At 36.8% G+C, this 19,948-nt stretch overlaps 2 protein-coding genes across 3 annotated transcripts; both read left to right on the top strand.

Moving 5' to 3' along the window:
• Positions 1-35: 35 nt before the first annotated feature.
• Positions 36-11,685, top strand: LOC132156918 (RNA polymerase-associated protein RTF1 homolog). Its single transcript, XM_059565996.1, has 18 exons — positions 36-195; positions 2,142-2,252; positions 6,066-6,216; positions 6,318-6,522; positions 6,986-7,103; positions 7,193-7,304; positions 7,441-7,582; positions 7,961-8,138; positions 8,276-8,358; positions 8,440-8,527; positions 8,616-8,723; positions 8,846-8,923; positions 9,036-9,157; positions 9,533-9,590; positions 9,681-9,758; positions 9,834-9,932; positions 10,019-10,133; positions 10,610-11,685. Exons 1-18 carry the CDS (start codon positions 112-114, stop codon positions 10,714-10,716), a joined length of 2,037 nt encoding a protein of 678 aa, XP_059421979.1. The 5' UTR covers positions 36-111; the 3' UTR covers positions 10,717-11,685.
• A 756-nt stretch (positions 11,686-12,441) lies between these two features.
• Positions 12,442-19,787, top strand: LOC132156919 (golgin subfamily A member 5). 2 transcript variants are annotated; one of them, XM_059565997.1, is made up of 13 exons: positions 12,442-12,609; positions 13,242-13,895; positions 14,693-14,908; positions 16,350-16,569; positions 16,682-16,805; positions 16,899-17,102; positions 17,185-17,352; positions 17,839-17,967; positions 18,137-18,235; positions 18,355-18,577; positions 18,870-18,975; positions 19,073-19,136; positions 19,254-19,787. In XM_059565997.1, the coding sequence occupies exons 2-13, from the start codon at positions 13,253-13,255 to the stop codon at positions 19,332-19,334; spliced, it is 2,277 nt and encodes a 758-aa protein (XP_059421980.1). In that variant the 5' UTR covers positions 12,442-12,609; positions 13,242-13,252; the 3' UTR covers positions 19,335-19,787. The 2 variants fall into 2 exon arrangements, with proteins under 2 accessions (XP_059421980.1, XP_059421981.1); XM_059565998.1 differs by having other exon boundaries at positions 14,720-14,908.
• Positions 19,788-19,948: the final 161 nt, after the last annotated feature.

Consider the following 19,948-nt stretch of genomic DNA (forward strand, 5'->3'; position numbering starts at 1 on the left):
GTTTATTGGGGTAACGTGTGCGCATGCGTAGTATAGTTCTAGCGCCTTTGTGCGGAGGAGTGCGGCGCTGCTGTTTAAACACACACACACAGGGGAGCCAGGCAGCTAACCATGGTGAATGTAAAGAAACGGAAAGGTCGGGTCGTGATTGACTCTGACTCGGAGGATAGTGCAAGCGATGATAATTTGGATCAGGTAGGAATATCGTGAATGTGATCCAAAAACCTCGCTGTTTACCGATCGCTGAGGCACTAAGGTGTCAGAACAGTATATGTGTGTTGAAGTCCAACGCTAAGTGATGTGGGAAAGCTAGCTGGTTAGCAAGGGCCTATATTGTGGCGTCGTGTTGTTTTTTAGACAATTGCACCTGATTTTTGCATATTTAACGTGCTTTTTGTGGCCACCTGCAGAACGCGGGTAATTCGGCTTTCCAAAAGTGGCCGCGTGCGTTTGGTTTAGAACCTTTTCAGCTTCATGACGTCACAGCGCCGCGGCTAAACTTCTATTTCGGTTGTAGCTGTAGAAATATGATGAGAGACTAGAGCGGACTGAAGATTCTAAAACACGTCCCAGAAAGCAGCTTTTTAATTGGGCAATTAAGTCACATGATACGTGAAAATAAGAATATGGGGACATAATCATACAATTCACTGTTTTATCAAAAGAGTTCAAACCAGATGTGTTTTATGATGTGCTGAAAATGGCTAATGGCCAATTGACCATTGTTTTTGGTCAGTTGGCCTTTCTTTCTAAAGTTTTAAACATCCCATAATACAAAGAATAAATAATTTGAATTGCGCTGATTAAAGCAAAGTTCAGTTATGAATTTGAATTAATAATGCCACAATAGTGTTTTCATGATTTTCAAAAGGTGATACAATACAAAGTATAGTGTTATAAATGTATATACATAAAAAAAAAATCTAAATATACAAAACTTAATAGGATTTACGATGATGATGCATCATCACAGTCTTGTGAAAAAGTCCATGAACATGTGAGGGGATGTGTGTGAGGGACCACTATCATAAAATATAAAATGCATCTGTATAGTTTCTTGTATAAAGACCCAATTTATATTGTAAATAAATATACAAATACATAAATACAATTTTTTGAAAGGTTTAAAACATACTTTAGAAAATATTTGGCTTCTTTTAAGTTCTGCTTCTACTGTCATAGTACTGTACTGTTTATTTTTGTCTGTTTGTTTCTTAAATATTTTAATAATTTTTTATTTATTAGAATCTAATTTGATCTAATATACAAATCAAACTGTTATTTTATTGTATTTTTTTGTTTTTAATAAAGTTATTTGCTTCTTATAGTCTTCTATAATTTGCATATTTTCATTCTATTAATTATTTTTATTATTATTAAACTTTAGAAACCCTAGCACTCCCTTGCGGCCTCCTGGAGTCCCCGGGCCCTATTTAAAAAAAAAAAAACCTTGTGTATGGTGAACAAATATATTTGAACCATTATACACCCCCTATAGGCTGTACTCTCTAGTACACATCTCAACAACCTGTTTGTTTCATTTTCATTTCAGTAGTGTTGACAAATTACAGAGCTAGCCAGCTAGCAGACAAACAGAGCCAAACACTAACAGCAGTCTGATCACTGTGTTTCATGCACTTGAGATTGCATGCATATGATATGCTGAGTAGTTCAAAAGTGAAAAGCTGAAATGTTATGAATCCTAACAGATTCAATAAGTAACATTTCTCTCAAACACGGGTCATAATTGGACTAAAACCCCATGCCCAGTGGAGTTTGACATCTGTCTGTGCATTAGATTCTGTTTAGCCATATATTAGCTTGTTATTGAGAGTTATGGATTATAGCTATCCCAAATCCCTCTGTGTTATGTATTCTAGTTCTTCAGAATAAAATTAGCACATAAGCAGACACCCTGGCAGGCACTATTCAGCTTCATTAAAATAATAGTAGAACTGCCTTTGTTCTTCATAACAGCTGTACAGCATTATTTCTGCCACAACACATGCCTCTACAAGCATAAAGCAATATTTTGTGGTGGAGGATAGATTCTATTATGAAAGCTTGAGCAATTTCTTTTTTTTTTCTTTTTTTTTTTAAAGAAAAGAATTGTAACTGTCAATCTTCCTCTGCTTTTGCAGGAGCTGCTGTCTCTTGCCAAGAGAAAGCGTGTGGATTCTGATGAACAGGAAGAGCCTGTTAGTAAACCTGCCGCCTCCACAGATTCTGAGACATCAGACAGTGATGATGAGGTATAAAGCCTTTCTATTATTAAATGTTGGTGCTATTTTTTTGGGTCATATCACATTACTTCACAAATAAAAGGACTATGCACTAAATTACCATCACAGTTTTGCTGCATGGTAATACAAATAATACTAATGGTATTCCAGGATGCCTGCTAAATCATTTAATCAGCACCTTACCATTTTTGCATATGAATTGCATACCGTCTGAGTAGGTACTACATTTGAATATGAACAAACTTTAAAATCATTTAAAAAGTATGTTTTATATAGCATAAACATGGATTGTATGAATGAAATTCAGATGTACTAAATCCCCAATGTTGTTATTGTCATGTGACCTACCAGCATCAGTTCCGTCACTTCACTGGCATTTATAAATTCTCTCCCGTGGCCTCTTGGGATATTGTTTGTGTCCATTGAATGTGCACTTCAGAATATAGAATATATGCTCGGAAATAGTTACTTGGGTACTTTCGCATATTGTTAATTCGGACATACTGCTCTTTTGTTGTGCTGTTTTTTTTTTTTGCATACTGTATGATATGGAAAAGTATTGCCATTTGTAGGGTAAACTTATTCGACAACCTGAGGCTTGCTATTTTATTTTTCTCACTGAAGGTTATTTCATGTATAAGCTGGTATTATGAGAAAGCACATTTCTACATTTCAGGATGTTGTGGTCATTTATTTTGTTCTCACATTCTCTCTTGTAACTCCTCACTCACAGTGGCACAGATGACTGAATGGCTCATTATGCAGCTCATTATGCGGCCCTTTGTCTTCTCAGGTGTAAATCACAATGATATTTATGGTAGTTGACGCCTACTCGCATATGACTTTTACCAACAAAAAGTGTCTTAGAAAATTTAAATCAATATATTGTTTTCTGTGAGTGAGTAAACAAGATGATTTTCACATCATTTAGAAAGAAAAATTCTAGGTTACAAGCTCCAGTTCTCAAAAATCCCGGGAACCATTGTTCTTTATGTGTTTTTTTGCCTTATTCAAGCGTTTTAACATTTTTAGTTTTTCACTAACCACGCATAATATTTTTTTTCTCAAAAACACAATCATGTACATACATGCATTTCACATATTATTACAGCCCAGTTTGTGCTGATTACAGTGAGATTAGTCTTTACCCATTTAGATATTTATAAGAAACTGAAAAAAGCACAAATGTCAAGGCATGACAAAACTTCTCCAGGCCCCAAAAATACCCTTAGACTCCAGAGGGTTAAAAGGGTCATATGATGTTGCTAAAAAGAACATTATTTTGTGTATTTGGTGTAATGAAATGCGTTAATGTGGTTTAAGGTTATTTTCCACATACTGTACATTAGTGGTCGACCGATGTGTGTTTTTTTGACTGCCGATATCTTGGAAAGCAGGGAGGCCGATATAAAGCAGATATAATTAAAAAAAATATGAATATTTAAGAAATTTGAAATCATTTGACAATGGATTAAAATATAAATGTTCAAAAGAAACATGAGAGACAGATTTGTACAAATAAATATTGAATAAAAATAGAATTAAAAAGAATGTAAACACTGTAACCAACAAGGCACTCGGTATTCTGGGAAGTTTGTGTGCATTGGGAATCATATTTTTAAAATAAAGCCAGAGTAACACTCATTTTAACATACAGCACACAGTGAAAATGACATGAATACGACAGTGGGCAAAAGCATAAAGTGCAGCATAATTTTAAATCACGAGTTTAAAATTTAAAGCATTTATTTCACACAGACCGACTGTCACGCAGAGAACACATGATCATGCTGGATGCATATTTGCTTAATGCTGACACCAAACGAGAAAGTATTATAATGTTTGACTTTCTATTACTAATAGGCCTAATATAAAAGCAATCGTTATAATACTTTCTGTATACAATAATTCCTTTGTTTAACTGTTCTGTCTGATTATTAGACAGACTTCTATCCATATCAGACAGAACTGTTAAAGACGACGAATAATAGAGAGAGTTTGAGCACTGTGTGTTCAGATGCTGCTGCTCTCTGCGCCGTCAAAATAAAACAGAAGCCAAACAGAAAAATTTATCGGCCTTGGCAATATATCGGTCGACCACTACTGTACATTACTGTTTCTCTTTTATGCCCTGCCTTTCTGAAACGCATATTTTTTTTACAAAGCTCATCGGTCTGAAAAGCGAGGTGTGCTCTGGTTGGCGAACTGTCATGTGTTGTGATTGGCTGAATGCCTCAAGTGCGTGATGGAAACGTTACGCCCCTCAACATATACTGTTATGGCATGTCCTGGTCAGAACACCAGCGTTAAGACAAAAACAATAAAACCCATTACAAACAAGCCATTTGTTTCATCCAGTGGGGACATAATTACTGATTATAATGACTTAAGCCTGGCTCACACCGTGATTTTGGCCACGATTTTGTCGTCAGAGTAAAATCCTAAAAGATTCCTATTATTCTAGGCTAAAATCAGTTGTTCACTGACAGCCTTTGCGATAAAATTTTAGCTCTGACAAACTTCTGGCAGTGTCAGAAGATTTGCTGCACAGTCCTGCAGTGTGACATTTCCTACGACGAATGTCAAACTAGCTTAATTTTTCAAGACAAGTTATGATCAGAATTAATGCTAGACATTTCTTCCAACCGCATAAACTCCAGCACTCACGTCCACCGCTGGAATTCAGGATTCGTTGCCTTTGCTATGATAAACACCGGTTGCGCTGCTGTTTCATGTGGGTGTGTAGTGCTGCTTGCACTATTCTGCATAAATATGCCGGCGTTGCCGCCTTTCATATACTTTTCATGATAGCCAACATTACAGCCCCACGTGCAATGCAGCTCACAGTCACTGAACGTGTATGGATTAATAATGTAGAACTTAGGATGAGTATTCTTGAACGCAGCTGTTTTTAACGTGTCTTGACTGTCGTACAGTCTGACATTAATGACAACTGTCACTTCGTACAGTCTGACAAGTACAATCATAAAGGACTTTTAAAATCTGGGCTTTATACTGTGTTTTTACGCATTGTATCGCTCCTCGTAAACATAAAACCACGTCTGCATTTTTGTTTGGACAAACGAAAAACAACAAGCACTACTCTACACCAGCGGTTCTCAATTCCCTGTCTTCGCCCTCTTTAACACCCCTGATTCAGATAATCATCTCATTAAAATTGAGCTCCGTGCATGAGCTGTGTTACCATTGATATGGTCTCTACACAGTGTTAATTGCTCCATACTCCGTGAGCAGGGGAAATCTGTTGAAGTTTACTTCACTGTAAATATGACCAAACCACTGATTTCTAGTTGTGTCGTCTTTTGGAAGGCTAAACAAAGTAGTTTTGCTTTCACAATGAAACAGTGTCTCCACAACATGGCACCAGCGGCAACAGTGAGAATCAGCGAGGTTACGCCGCCTTTTTTTGCGTGAACATTTGGGCACATTATGCAAATCTTCCCACATTGTGACGTAGATTTAGGGGCGTGTTTAATAGAGGCATTTTAGTGGGGCATGGACGAGTCTTAACTTTTATAAAGAATTTCTCTTTGGGTTTGAGACATGAGTCTCTGCAACTTTACAGACCTTCTTTATGCACCAAGAGCTTGTAACACTCCAAAGAGAAAGGAAAACTTAAACGCATCATATGACCCATTTTAATAGTAACTCCTTAACTAATAAACAGATTGTCATTTTAGGTTTTGATCATTTCAGTGGCAATCAGTGTCTGACTGGGGGAGTTTATTCTGAAAGAAATCATTAGTGTCCATGTTAAATGGTGTTTGTAAATTTAATGTGTTACTGTTATTGATCTGTTAGTGGACTGTCGGAGGCACTAAAACCAAAAAGAAAGGGAAGCCTAGCAAAGGGCCTGAAAAGAAGAACACAGTCAAGAAAAGAAAGGGCAAGGCGGCTTCATCCGGCAGCTCAAATGGAGACAGTTCAGCAGAGAGCTCGGCTCCAGAGGAGGGTAAGGCAGCGATTTGGATTCTGTAATGCTGTGTTTCCCAATACAACACCAGAAACTGGAATAGTAAAGTTGTTTCTCCCTGCTCTACGTTTTTTTTTAAGGTGAGGTGTCAGACTCTGACAGTAACAGCTCATCCTCCAGCTCAGATTCTGACTCGTCATCAGAGGATGAGGTTTTCCGGGACGGTTATGGAGATGATTTAATGGGGGATGAGGAGGACAGGGCCCGACTGGAGCAGATGACGGAAAAAGAAAGAGAACAGGAGCTGTTTAACCGTATAGAGAAGAGAGAAGTCCTCAAGAGGAGGTGAGAAGAATTTCAAAGCTCATATCTTGAGTAACCAAGGTCTGAATTTATAGGTCTTAACGTACTTCTAAGGAAAGGTGGGACTGAAAAATTAGTCTATATGACTTTTTTTTTTTAAGAAAGGGTTATCTCAACTAGTAATTAATTATAGCCTTTTTCACAATGTTGTATTCAATATTATTTTATTATTACTATATTTATATACTATTAGTATTTGTTAATATTTTGAATTAGCCTTTATTTTTAAATGTCAACGTTAATTTTAGCTTAGGTTTTAGTAATCGTTATGTGTGTTGTTTTTTATAAAGCTGAAAATGACTGAAAATTATAGTTTTAATTTTACTTTACAATATCAACACTGGTTCTGTTCTGTGCAGAAATAATTTAAATCTAGCTAAGAATGATAGCAGAATTGAAATAATTGTGCTTGTCAATTAATAGCCTATGTATTTGTACCAATAAGGTTTGAAATCAAACAAAAGCTGAAAACGGCAAAGAAGAAGGAAAAGGAAGAAAAGAAGAAGAAACAGGAGGAGGAGCAAGAGAAGAGAAAACTGTCTCAGGTCCCCGACACTCAGGTGGTAAGTAAACTGTGTAGCCGATTAGTCTTTCCTAAAATATAAACACAAATATGGTGTGATATTCGTGTTTTCTCTGTCTATTCATGTAGGTGATGTCCCATAACAAAGAGAGACGGATCAAGAGGGACGAAAAGCTGGACAAGAAGTCACAGGCCATGGAAGAGCTAAAAGCAGAAAGAGAGAAGAGGAAAAACAGAACTGGTATGATTAATTACTTAACGTATCACTATTCTTAAAAAAATAAAATAATAATAAGTAGAATAAAGTGTCCTTTGCAAAAATTAGTAATCCACAGCAAGAGTTGCTAGTGTCTGATCTGTAACCTCTGACATTTCAGCTGAGCTCCTAGCCAAAAGGCAGCCACTGAAGACAAGTGAGGTCTACTCTGATGATGAAGAGGAGGAGGAAGATGATGATGACAAGTCTTCAGTAAAGAGTGATCGCAGCTCAAGGTCGTCATCTTTTGATGAAGAGGAGGAGTAAGTATTTAGACAATACATTAACCTTCTTACTAGGGGTGACCCCGAATAGTCGAAGATTTTTTGCTTCGATAGGAGGAGCCTGATTCGACTACCAGACTTAAAGTTGAATATTTGCAGAGATGTTATGATGTTATGAAATGTCTGATTTTTTCATAGAACTACCGGTTTTCTCCCAGTATATGAATATAAATAAATATGTGTAAATATTTTCTAAATATATACTGTGTGTGTGTTCTTAAAAAAAAAAAAAAAAAGTAATAAAAAAAATAATTTCAGGTTTATTATCAATGTTAAAAACAGGAGATTTTTTGGGAAAACAGTATTAAAGAAATATAGTGTAATACAGCATTTATGAACTATGCACCTGTATTTTAGGAAAGAAGAGGCTCCGCCCAAGTCCCAGCCAGTGTCATTACCAGATGAACTGAATCGGATTCGGCTGTCCCGGCACAAGCTGGAGCGCTGGTGTCACATGCCATTCTTTGCTAAAACTGTCACTGGTTGTTTTGTTCGAATTGGCATTGGAAACAGCAGCAGCAAGCCTGTTTATCGGGTCAGTGAAAAATGTATAGTCCCTTTCATTTTATAAACATCTCTAGCAGCAATTGCAGCCTGAAAGCACACATTTTAAGAAACAGGATTCAATATTCTGAGTTATTGATTGACAGTTTCTGAAATGAACTCCTGCAGGTGGCTGAAATCACTGATGTGGTGGAGACGGCTAAGGTTTATCAGTTGGGGTCCACACGGACAAATAAAGGCCTTCAGCTCCGGTATGTTTGCAAAAGAAAACCGATTATATATGCATTAATCTCTAAGTCTTCCACCACTTATGTAATGTGTCATGTTTGCAGACATGGAAATGACATGCGAGTCTTCAGACTTGAGTTTGTGTCCAATCAGGATTTCACTGAAAGTGAATTCATGAAATGGAAGGAGGCGGTAAGTTTCATGCAGTTGCATTTTAGGCAGTCAGCCTATGGCATTATGGGATTGCATGACAAGTAGTAACTTTGTTGTCGCCCCATAGATGATATCAGCAGGAATGCAGTTTCCTACTCTGGATGAGATTGCCAAAAAAGAGCAGTCCATCAAGGAGGCGGTCAACTACAAATTCAATGACAAAGACATTGAGGATGTACGTCCCAGTGACATCATTTCATACTGTCTTTAATATAGGATATTTGATGGTTGTCAGTTTTACCAGTGTACAATGTGGATTTTTTTATTTTTTTTATTTTATTATTATTATTATTACAGATTGTCAAAGAAAAAGACAGATTCAGAAAGGCTCCACCAAACTACGCCATGAAGAAAACGCAACTTCTCAAAGAGAAGGTTGTAATGTTTGTGATGTAACACAACAGAAGTAGATATGCCCTTATTTGGTGTGTTTGTTTATGTGTGTATTTGTGATCTCATGCTAATCAGGTGTAATTTGTGTGTGTAGGCCATGGCTGAGGAGAGTGGTGATGGAGAGAAGGTAAAAGTACTGCAAGGTCAGTTGAATGAACTGGAGGAGAGGGCAGAAGCACTTGACCGACAGAGAACCAAAAATATCTCTGCCATCAGGTCAGACACACACATACACTACAACTGCTTTTTAAAAAATACATTTTAAAATATATTGTTTTTTCTGTGATTCAAAGCTGAATTTCTAGAAGTCATTACTGCAGTCTTCAGTGTCACGTGATCCTTCAGAAATCATAAAAAGCTGATTTGGTGCACAAGAAACATTTATTATTATCAATGTTGAAATCAATTAATATGAAAATATTATTTTCGAAATTGAAATCTTTTGTAACATTATAACTGTATTTACTGTTACTTTTGATCAATTTGGTGTGGTCTTGCTGAATAAGTTAATTTATATATATATATATACATATAATTTTTTTTTTTTTAAACTCTAACCTGTCCTCTTCATAATTGTTTTTTCTTTTCCAGCTATATCAACCAGAGGAATAGGAGTTGGAACATTGTGGAGTCTGAGAAGGCATTGGTGGTAAGTGTTCCTGTCAATATTTATTTAGTTTTGAGCTGTTAATCTACTAAGGAACATGCTGGAATCTTAAATTACTTGGTTGTTTTTCAGGCAGAGGGTCAGAACTCGAAGAACCAGCAGATGGATCCGTTCACCAGAAGGCAGTGTAAACCAACTATGGTGTCCAATGTGAGCCGTTTTTCTGTTTTCTGTTGTTTTTTAGCTCATCCTTTTTTGGTCATTTAAAAACACTTTCTTCCTCAGGCGAGAGATCCCTCAGTCCATGCCGCGATTTTGGCTCATCTCAACCAGAAGTACGGTTCCGGCTCAGGCCAAGACAACAGCCAGCAGGCTAATAAACAGGTAACACACACAAACACAAACATGCCCACAGCAACATGATCCTGTTCTGACCCAGAATTCACTTGCTTAATTTGTTTATTATGCAGGGCCAGCCTAGCCAGAAAGACAAAGACGTTACTAGGCCAACCAGTGACCTCTCAGAGGACCTTTTTAAAGTTCATGACTTTGATGTCAAAATTGACCTGCAGGTTCCTAATGCTGGTAAGTTTGTCTCAGATCTGATAGCCATATTCGATTTTAGCACAATTATGCAGTGCAATGCATTTTTTTTTAAAGAACTGGATATGTTTGTTCAGCAAGAACATGTTAAATTGATCAAAAGTGACAGTGAAACCATTTATAATTTATAAATTCTGTTCTTTTGAATTTCTCTTTAGAAAAGAGTCTTGAAAAAGGATCATTTTTACATTTGTTTATTGAGAATCAAATCAATATATTAGTATGATTTCTAAAGGATCATGTGACTCTAAAGACTGGAGTAATGATGCTGAAAAATCAACTTTACCTTCACAAGAATAAATTGTTTTATTATATATATAATAATAGAAAAGTTATTTGAAATGGTAGTAATATAGTAAACTATGACCATTTTCAGACCCCTAACTTTTGAACAGATGTGTATATGATTCTGATCCTATGATCTGTGTCTTAAATTTGACAATTTCAATCATCCACAGAAGCAAAGTCTTTGTCAGTGAGTTCAAATGCATTACCTGTTAAAGACGGGGCACCACGCCGATCTCTCAACCTGGAGGACTACAAGAAGAGACGAGGACTCATCTGACCTACATTTTTTTAATCCTCTCCTGCATGATTGGACACCTGTGCCAGAGGTCAACAGCTGCGGCCACCCCTGTGTGTGTGAGTGTGTGTGGGAAAGTGTGTGTGTGTGTGTGTGTGTGTGTGTGAGAGAAAGTGTATAAAGAAAAGGAATAAGTGCATACCTTTAAGACTGAGTGTGTCTGAGACTGTGTGAGTGTGTGTGTGTCTTTCACATGTTTGTAAGAGGAAATATTGATGAATAATGATAACTTTCAGGTCTTTTCCTGCAAAGGGTCACTTTTTGAGAGATGAAAAGTCCTCTGCGTTATTTACGGCGTGTGCAGACGTGAGAACAGAAATGCATTACCTCTGATTCTCCTTTTCGTACCAGTGTATTCAGCATATTTTCTCCCTCTCAGAAACGTCCCTTTTATATCCAAGCTTGACTATCTCAAAAGGACACTATTAAAAAAGACAACACAAATCGTTTTTATTTTTTTTTAATTTTTTTTTTGGAAAGTTGTAATTAGTTGTCAGTAATGTGATTGGGTCTGCCTCGCTCCCTCGTTTCGCCTGAAAACGCTCTGAAGTTTTTAAACAAGCATTTTCTCCCCCCCCCCCCCCTGGGTTGCTAAGACAGCCCGGTTTAACTCTGCTTGCTGGTTTAGAGGCGGAGGAGTCGACCAATCAGAGAAGGAGTCTGCAATGACATCACACTCCCTAAATATAAACATTTGTTTCATGTAAGACAATGATCAAATAAATGTGTCTGCCATGGACAAGAAAACTTTGAGAATTGATGTATCATTTTGTTTTTAATGCTCTTTTTTTCCCTTCCATATCTCTCTGTCTCCCTCAGAGCTGATGTAAGTGTTAATGACCATTAATTATTGATGAAGTCTTTTAGTCCGTTCTCGTATCGTTGTGGCATGCCTTGTAAATAAGCGATCTTGAGTGAGTTCGACTGAATAAAGGAGGAACTTTTTCATAACTCATGTTTTTGTGTGTTTACTATTCAGACAGCTCTTTTAGTTTAAATTATCAAAAGACATTTAGTTTACAGATGACTTATTGAAATATTTGGGTCATTTAATTTTTTTCTGTATCCTTTAATCTCTATAACTTTTAAAAACTTTTTGTATTTACCAGATTTAAGACCCAACAACCTACTTATACCACATAATTCATTACATGCATTGAAAATACTTGCTCATGTTTGTACTGCTGTTTTCTGAACAAAAAAGATGTGAATTATTGGAGGATGGTGTCATTAAGTAACTATGTTGTGCTAGAAAAGAAATATAAGATTAATTGGATGATATTAAGAATGCACTAAAATCCTATAAATAATTACCAATGTAGATATCCTTCGTAAATGTTTTGTTTGAGACATTTTGATTAGAGAAACCATATACACTGAAAATATTTTGAAGAAATTTCTAGTTTTTCATATTAGAAGTCTGCAGAAGAAATGTCAAATTAGTCAAATATTTACCATATATTCTATTAATATCCAAATTAATAGATTTTGAATGAATATGATTTCCATGCTTTGAAATTATGAGTTTATCTCTCATATCAACATACATAGATATATTACATTTAGGGCATAGAGATATATTACATTATATAATATTATTATAAAAGAGTACTGACCCAATTACAATCAGGCACAGCAACATGATTTAACCTTTTCTAATCGGGCAGTGTGCAGGGCGCACTGTTATGGGTCCTTCGTGTAGTTCCTGGCATGGTTCCTGGTCCACGTCGGTCTGGATCAGTATGAGTACCAGGATAAAAACAGACACCGATAAACGATCAAGGGACGGGTAAACACAATTTCCCCTGAAATCCTCCCAAACATCCCTATGCAAGATTTTCTTACCGCTTTCTGAGAGATCGAGAGCCCCTTCAGGTACAAACATATGACCTTAAATGCAGTTATTGGGCAGAAGACGTGCAGCTGACCATGTTATGGCTAGCACTGTAACGTTTCTGTCATGTTTTAGTGGATTTACACTACAAATTAACAAGTGCAATTTTAATCGATAATTAGTCGAAGTGTAGCGGATAGTAATTTAAAAGTGACAGATGTCAGTTTTGTGTAAATACACCGTGTTAAATGGATTTAGATGCAATATGTAAACAAACATTCATCAGGGAGAACTTTAAAGAAATGTCAACTACAGATGAATAATTATTGCTGGAATATGCTTATTATAATAAATTGATATAACATTTATAAGTGTTTTCATGTTCGAGACTATACGAATTCATGTTTACTGAGGAGGTTATAAACTGGATCTGAAGTATACTTTAAGGGATGGGTTTTGTTTTCAGTTTGTGTTTGCATTGAAGTCAAATATTACAGATATGACTCTTCAGTGTTGGTCTCTCAGGTTCGAAAATGATCTGTTTTTCTAATAATAAATGGGAAATTACAACTTAAATGCACAAAAAATTTAGTTAAGTTGTTCATTGCAAGACACTAGTGTAACGCAAATCATGTCATCACTTTAATCTCTGCATGCATGTTTTCATTTCCAGAAGATCTCAGGATGTCTTGGTTTGTTGATTTTGCTGGGAAGGCAGAGGACTTCCTCAATAAAGTGGACCAGGGTGCAGCCACCGCTTTGACTAAAAGCACTCAGAATTCCTCCCTGTCCTTCAACAGCCCTGACAGCACAGATTCGATCCAGTACGACTCTGCGGCTTACAGCTCATCCCAACAGAACAGGGACTCACAGATCTCCTCCTCATCCCATGGAACTTCAGCCTTCATCTCTGCAGTGGCTGGGAACATAAAGAAATCCAAAGCCACGGTTTTGGCCGGTACAGCTAATGTCTCCAGCACTATGCCTTTGGGATCTAGCAACAAGGCAACATCCAACTTTGTGCGACCCAAAAAGCCAGAAGTAAATGATGATTTGCTCTTTGACTTCTTGAATAGTTCGGACCCACCGCAGAGTGAAAGAAAGGAGGTCCGAAGAGAAACTGTGTCTAAAGTTTTGGGTCCATCAGGTGGGTCAGCTCAGACCCAGACGGCCCCTATTTCTTTGGCTGGTGACCTGCAGATGGGCCCCTCTGTTACTTCAACCCCATCGTCAACCCAGGGCCTGTCCAGAAATTCCAGCCACAGCTCTCTCTCAAACAGCTCACACAGCGTTAAAACAGAGGATGGCTCCAGAGACCAAAGCCAAGGTACAAAACATACATCATTTGGGTCATTGCAATGATCTGAGAGCAATAAATTTGGCCTATTTTAATTTTTTTATATCAATGCAGGTTAACAACTTTTGCTTTGCTCCCAAAAATGACAAATATGTATAATATTTATATTATTTTGTCTTGGAAGTACAGTTAAATAAATTTTTATAGAGATGGTTTGTGTATGCAGAATTGTCTAGATTTTTTTGGTGTGTCTGATAAATTTTAATTAAATGCATTTATTGAATCTTTGTTTGACATGAAATGGCAAAAAAAGATAAAATGGGAGCAAACTTAAATGTTATTTAATTGCCAAGGCAGTATTTTTCATTTTTGTTTACTTTGATGTAAAGTAGTAAAATAACTCCATAAACTACAACTGATAAATAATAATAAAAAAACTATATAGACATAAACAAAACCCCACCAGCAATTGTACTAAAACTAAACTGCTAAATAAAAATACTAAATAAAAGAAATTGCTAATAAAAATACTAAAATACAAAATCGAAATATTAACAAAAGATATAATAGTAAATCACTGATAATAAAATGACATGGATACTATTTTTAACAATTTGCAAATATATAATTTAAAAACAAAAATCAATAACTTTAATGCTAAAAATGCATCACAGTGTTACAGTATGAAAAATTTATATTGATTTTATGATCTGTTAAAGTTTGCATTTAACAGTGTTCTACTGTTCAGAGATACACACCTTTACTACTGTTTTAATAACATGTAGTTCATCCTCTTTGAACTTTCTTATTTTATATGTTCCGTCCAGCTGATGTTCATGAGAGTTTGAATCCAGGGCTGGATGTTCCTGCAGAGGCCCAGCCAGTGCTGGAGGTCCCACCTCAAGAGCTTCAGCAGCAGCAACAGGGTCAAGAGCAGGTGATCTCCAACCTTCGTCTCGAGAACCAGCTTTTACGCAATGAAGTCTCTTCTCTCAACCAGGAAATGGCCTCTCTAATCCAGAGAGCTAAAAACATGCAGGAAGGTGAGCCATGTGTTTTGAGTAAAATACATACTGTTAGTATTTATTAACATTTCAATTTTTATAATTTCAGTTTTCATTTTAATGTAATTATTTTGTTATGTTTTTTTCTCATTTTACATACTTTTTTCTATTTCTATTTAGATTTCATCTATTTTTTATTTCAGGTTTTATCAGGTTTAATTACTTCAACCTAAACAATTTCTTTCAGTGTAACAATTCAACTTTTTCATCTAATATTTATTTTATTTCAGATGTTATTTCAATTAAAGGTCCCGTTCTTCGTGATCCCATGTTTTAAACTTTAGTAAGTGTGTAATGTTGTTGTTAGAGTATAAATAATATCTGTAAAATTCTAAAGCTCAAAGTTCAATGCCAAGCGAGATATTTTATTTAACAGAATTCGCCTGCAAAAAACGACTCGTTTGGACTACATCCCTCTTGTTCCTGCAGTAATGACGTCACTAAAACAGTTTTTTGACTAACCTCCGCCCACAGGAATACACAAAAAAGGGGGCGTGGCCTTGTTGTGCTCAGACGGAGAAGAGAAAGAGTTGCGTTTGTGTTTGTCGCCATGTCGTCGAAACGCTGTTATTTTCATCTCGGAGTCCAATCACCTTTGTTTGGGCTTCCCAGGGACGCTGTACTTGGAGATTAATGGTTACAATTTATGTTTAACTCGGTTCCCGAAAATTATAATCCACATATAAAACTATGTGCAGCACATTTTGCTGAGGACAGCTTCCTCAATCTCAATCAGTTTAATGCCGGATTCGCACAAAGATTATTCTTGAAAGATGGAGCAGTTCCCTCTTTGTCTGGAGAAGGCGTTGTTTATGGACCACAACCGGTAAGTGTATTTTATTATTTAAGTTGGTGCGTTTAACAGTTTCTGTAACTTATTACACAAAGGGCAACGCTGTTTAGCTTTGTTAACTAGATGTTAGGGCTGTGCAAAAAAATCAAATGCCATTTTCATGTGCATCTCGTCAGTAAAAACGATCCTGTGATTATAAGTACATCTCCAGCACATGCTCCTGCCCACTTGTTCTCAAAACTAGTCCAAAACTAGCCCAATCGCGTTTCAGGAGGGCCGCGTGCCCTAAACTGATGTCGAATCACAACACAGGAACCACTTGCACAATCAGAACTCATCACGTATTTCTGAAGGAGGGACTTTATAGAACAAGGAAGTCATCAGCCCGTTTTTATGACAGTGAAAACAGCAGTATACAGATAGGTGAATTGTGTGAAAAATACTGTGTTTTTTTACACGCGAAACATGAACACGTTATATTGCACACTGTAAACACAATCAAAGCTTCAAAAAAGCGTGAAAAACGGGACCTTTAATACCAAATTTTAATAGTTTCAGTTTTAATTAACAATAACAACACTGCTGTGAAGTACAAAACTTAAATGATCAATTCCTCTACTTTTGTAGAGGTAAACCTTTCTAGGGCTCGAGCTGAAAAGTGGAACTCTGACCAGTCTCGCGTTGATCACATGGTTCGAGAGCTGAGGGCGCAGGTTGATGACCTCACAGAAGCCCTGTCTGCAAAAGATGGTCAGCTGGCGGTCCTTAAAGTACGACTGGACGAAGCAGATCAGCTACTGAAGGCCCGAAGCTCTGCCCTGGAGGAGGCTCAGAGCGAGAGGGTCAGGTGGGTTTCTTTGACAATTCACGGAAGCAGAAGAACACTTCTTGTTTAGTTGGAAACAAGCTCTTCTCTTATCTGAATAAACCAACCTCTTTTGCTGTTTTTTATGTTTTAGGATTCTTCAGGATCACAGTGAGGGAAGCAGTCTTCAGTCTCAGGCTTTACAGACATTACAGGACAGAGTAAGAGATGCAGAGGCAGCAGTAAAGAGAGAACAGGAGAGCTACAGACAGATACAGGTGAGTAAACTGGCATCAACCAGGATTTATGTGGTAAACTCCATCTATGGATCTGGTAGATCTTAATCACGTGCCATTTAACATTTCTCACAGAGTGAGTTTGCAACACGACTGGCGAAGGTAGAGTCCGAGCGGCAGCAGTTGGCGGAGTCATTAACAAACACAGAGCGACGGGTGACAGAAGAGAAACAGAGAGCTGAGGAACTACTTCAACAGGTCAAGAGCGCCCGATCCGCAGCAGAGTACACCAAACAAGAGCTTCAAGACTACAAAAACAAAGCCTCACGCATATTACAGGTCTCATTCTTTCTTTATTTTCATGTCACTTTTTATCTCTGTTTGATGATGGTATGGAGGATCATGGTTGTTGTTCCTCCAGTCTAAGGAGAAGCTGATCAGCAGTCTGAAGGAGGGCTCAGGTCTGGAGGTCCTGGAGGGGGCCGGGGCTGGTGTTGAACTCGAAGAGCTCCGTCATGAGAAAGAGCTACAGAGAGAGGAGATTCAGAAGCTACAGGCCCAAATACAGAGCTTACGAACAGAGATACAGGTGCACATGCACGATTACAAAATCTCAGTGTAGAGTTAAACGCTGGCTGATATGGCCTAAAATCCTGATATTTTTTAGCCTTTTGAATGTATACATAGTGTTTGTATTTATATTTCTGAAGGCTGAAGGATCAAAATATGTTTTTTTTTATGCAAATAAAGGCCATAAGTGGTAAAAATCTTGTAATTCTACACTAAATTAACAGCTCAAAATTGGATGTATATTACAGTTATATGTGTCACTATAGTAATACATTTTAATAAATAACAGTTATCTATATCTTTTTTAAGATACATTTTTAATTAATAAACATTAACAAATAATCATTTTTTTCCTTTCTTTAAACATGTATTAAAAATCATTGCAAATATAAATCATGAATATTTGATTTTATTAGCCAGCTGTAACAAACCTACATGGCCCTCTCAGACAAACAGACATTGCAAACACACACAGCATATTTGATTTTCCTTGTGTTTCCTCTAGGATCTGGAAACCCAGGCACTCACAGAGACCGAAAACTGGAGAGAACAGCTGGCAGAAGTACAGGAACAACATGCCCAGCAGATCAGAGCCAAACAGGAAATGGAAGCAGAACTGGAAAGATCCAAACAGGTACATGATTAAGAGAGAGAAAAAAAACAAAAAACAAAAAAAACCTTGAGATAGCACATCCAAGTTTTTAGAGTGGGTATACAGTATTGTGGTTTGTTACACTTGTTTTATTAAAAAAAAAAAAAAGATTATTCTGAATAATGAGTAAATGTTGATACATTTAATGCAGGAACTGCAGTACATTGAGGAAGAGCATCATCGCACTAAAATCACCCTTCAGGGCCGCATCAAAGACAGAGAAGATGAGATCCAAAAGCTTAGAAACCAGGTACCCATGTAGGAATAGCAATTAAGGTTTTATAATAAAATATTTTATAAAAAAAACTCCTGTGCACCTGCTGCAAGTTTTCTGAATATTTATTGTGAATGTTATAATTCCTCTGCAAGCTCACCAACAAGGCTCTGAGCAACAGCAGTCAGGGGGAGCTGGAGGGCCGTCTGCACCAGCTGACAGAGACACTGATTCAGAAGCAGACCATGTTAGAGGCCCTTGGCACAGAGAAAAACTCTCTGGTCTTTCAGCTGGAGAGAATGGAACAGCAACTGAAGAGCCTGCAGGGTGGTCAGAACAGCAGCTCAAACATCAACATGGCTGCCATGGAGGGACCAGGTCAGTGCACTGCATGATGGGAAATTCCAGAAGGAATGATTTGACAAAAAAAAAAAAAATCAAACCAGATTATTATCATTAACTACAATTAAAACTGAAAGTATAAACACATTGAAATCAATTAAATGTTGTCTAAAATTATAATTAAACCAGAGTAAAACAATTTTCATATTAATAATAAAATCAATGCTGAATCGAACCACTCAAACTCTAGCTTTTTTGTGTAGAAAAATTTAACTTTTGATCATTTGAAGCCCAACATGATTGTTTGTGACTGTTTTTGTGTGTATAGGTGCTAGGCAGAGGAACACACCAATCCTGTTTAATGATGCAGACGGACCAGGTACAGGAGTGTATGGGAAGGTTCGTAAAGCGGCCAGCACCATCGACCGCTTCAGGTAATTGAGCCTCTGGAAATCCTTTTTGTGTGTGTTTGCTAAAAGTATTTTAAAGTGCCCCAATAGTATTAAAATGTGTTTTTATATTTTCCTTCAGTATACGTCTAGGAATCTTTCTCAGACGTTACCCCATGGCCAGGGTTTTTGTTATTATTTATATGGTGAGTACACAGCACATTAAGGAATACTTCAAAGTTACAATTAAGAATTTAAAGTTTAAAGAAAAAGCTGGATAAGGTTGTGTTTATTTATGTTTCTTAATCTGTTTTTCTATCCAGGCACTACTACACCTTTGGGTAATGATTGTCCTTTTGACATACACACCAGAGATGCATCTCAATCATCCTGACGGGAGATAAAGGACTTTCTACCTGTAATAACACACAATAATCTGTTTGAGATTAGTAAGGGTTAATAAAGGTTAAGCTTAGGCAATTTTCAGGCTGCTGTACAGAGGCTCATTATGCATTCATCTTCAGTTTGCACAGACATGCTGTTGGCAGTTCTTTCTCTCTTTCTGTCACTCAGTTTCTCTCACATTTCCCCTCATTCCCCTCCATTTTTATTCTCTTTTGGCCCATACATGGTTGAATGCTTTCAGTAAAATTTGGTGTGAGTGTTGAGAACAGTATAAAGTGAAATATTTAAGGTGTAATTTAAAGGTGTGTTTTTATTCCATTGAGAATCTTGGCTTTTATTCGTTTCTGTTTCATGTTAATGTAATCATGACTATTTTTGTTACAGGAAATAACAGATTGTATTCCTCACACTGTAAAGCAGATTTATCTTAATAAATATGAACATGGACATAATCTTGATTCTTTCAGCTTCTTTTGTGACTCTGTTCTTAGAAGTACTCAGTGTGATGAGGAAAATGTAGAAGTTACTACAGTAAATGTATTATTATATTTAATAATTCATTATTATTATAAAAATAGCATTTTATTACCTAATAAATTATACATGCATGCAT

Source organism: Carassius carassius, chromosome 14 (assembly GCF_963082965.1).
Source record: "Carassius carassius chromosome 14, fCarCar2.1, whole genome shotgun sequence".
Classification (NCBI taxonomy): Eukaryota; Metazoa; Chordata; class Actinopteri; order Cypriniformes; family Cyprinidae; genus Carassius; species Carassius carassius.

Excerpts from the sequence above, each read along its gene's own strand:
- LOC132156918 (XM_059565996.1), top strand. The coding sequence starts at position 112 with ATGGTGAATGTAAAGAAACGGAAAGGTCGGGTCGTGATTGACTCTGAC. Across the intron at positions 6,523-6,985 it reads AGAGAAGTCCTCAAGAGGAG|GTTTGAAATCAAACAAAAGC; the intron begins GTGAGAAGAATT and ends TGTACCAATAAG. Across the intron at positions 7,583-7,960 it reads TCTTTTGATGAAGAGGAGGA|GAAAGAAGAGGCTCCGCCCA; the intron begins GTAAGTATTTAG and ends CCTGTATTTTAG.
- LOC132156919 (XM_059565997.1), top strand. The coding sequence starts at position 13,253 with ATGTCTTGGTTTGTTGATTTTGCTGGGAAGGCAGAGGACTTCCTCAAT. Across the intron at positions 17,353-17,838 it reads GCTTACGAACAGAGATACAG|GATCTGGAAACCCAGGCACT; the intron begins GTGCACATGCAC and ends TGTTTCCTCTAG. Across the intron at positions 18,236-18,354 it reads TCCAAAAGCTTAGAAACCAG|CTCACCAACAAGGCTCTGAG; the intron begins GTACCCATGTAG and ends TTCCTCTGCAAG.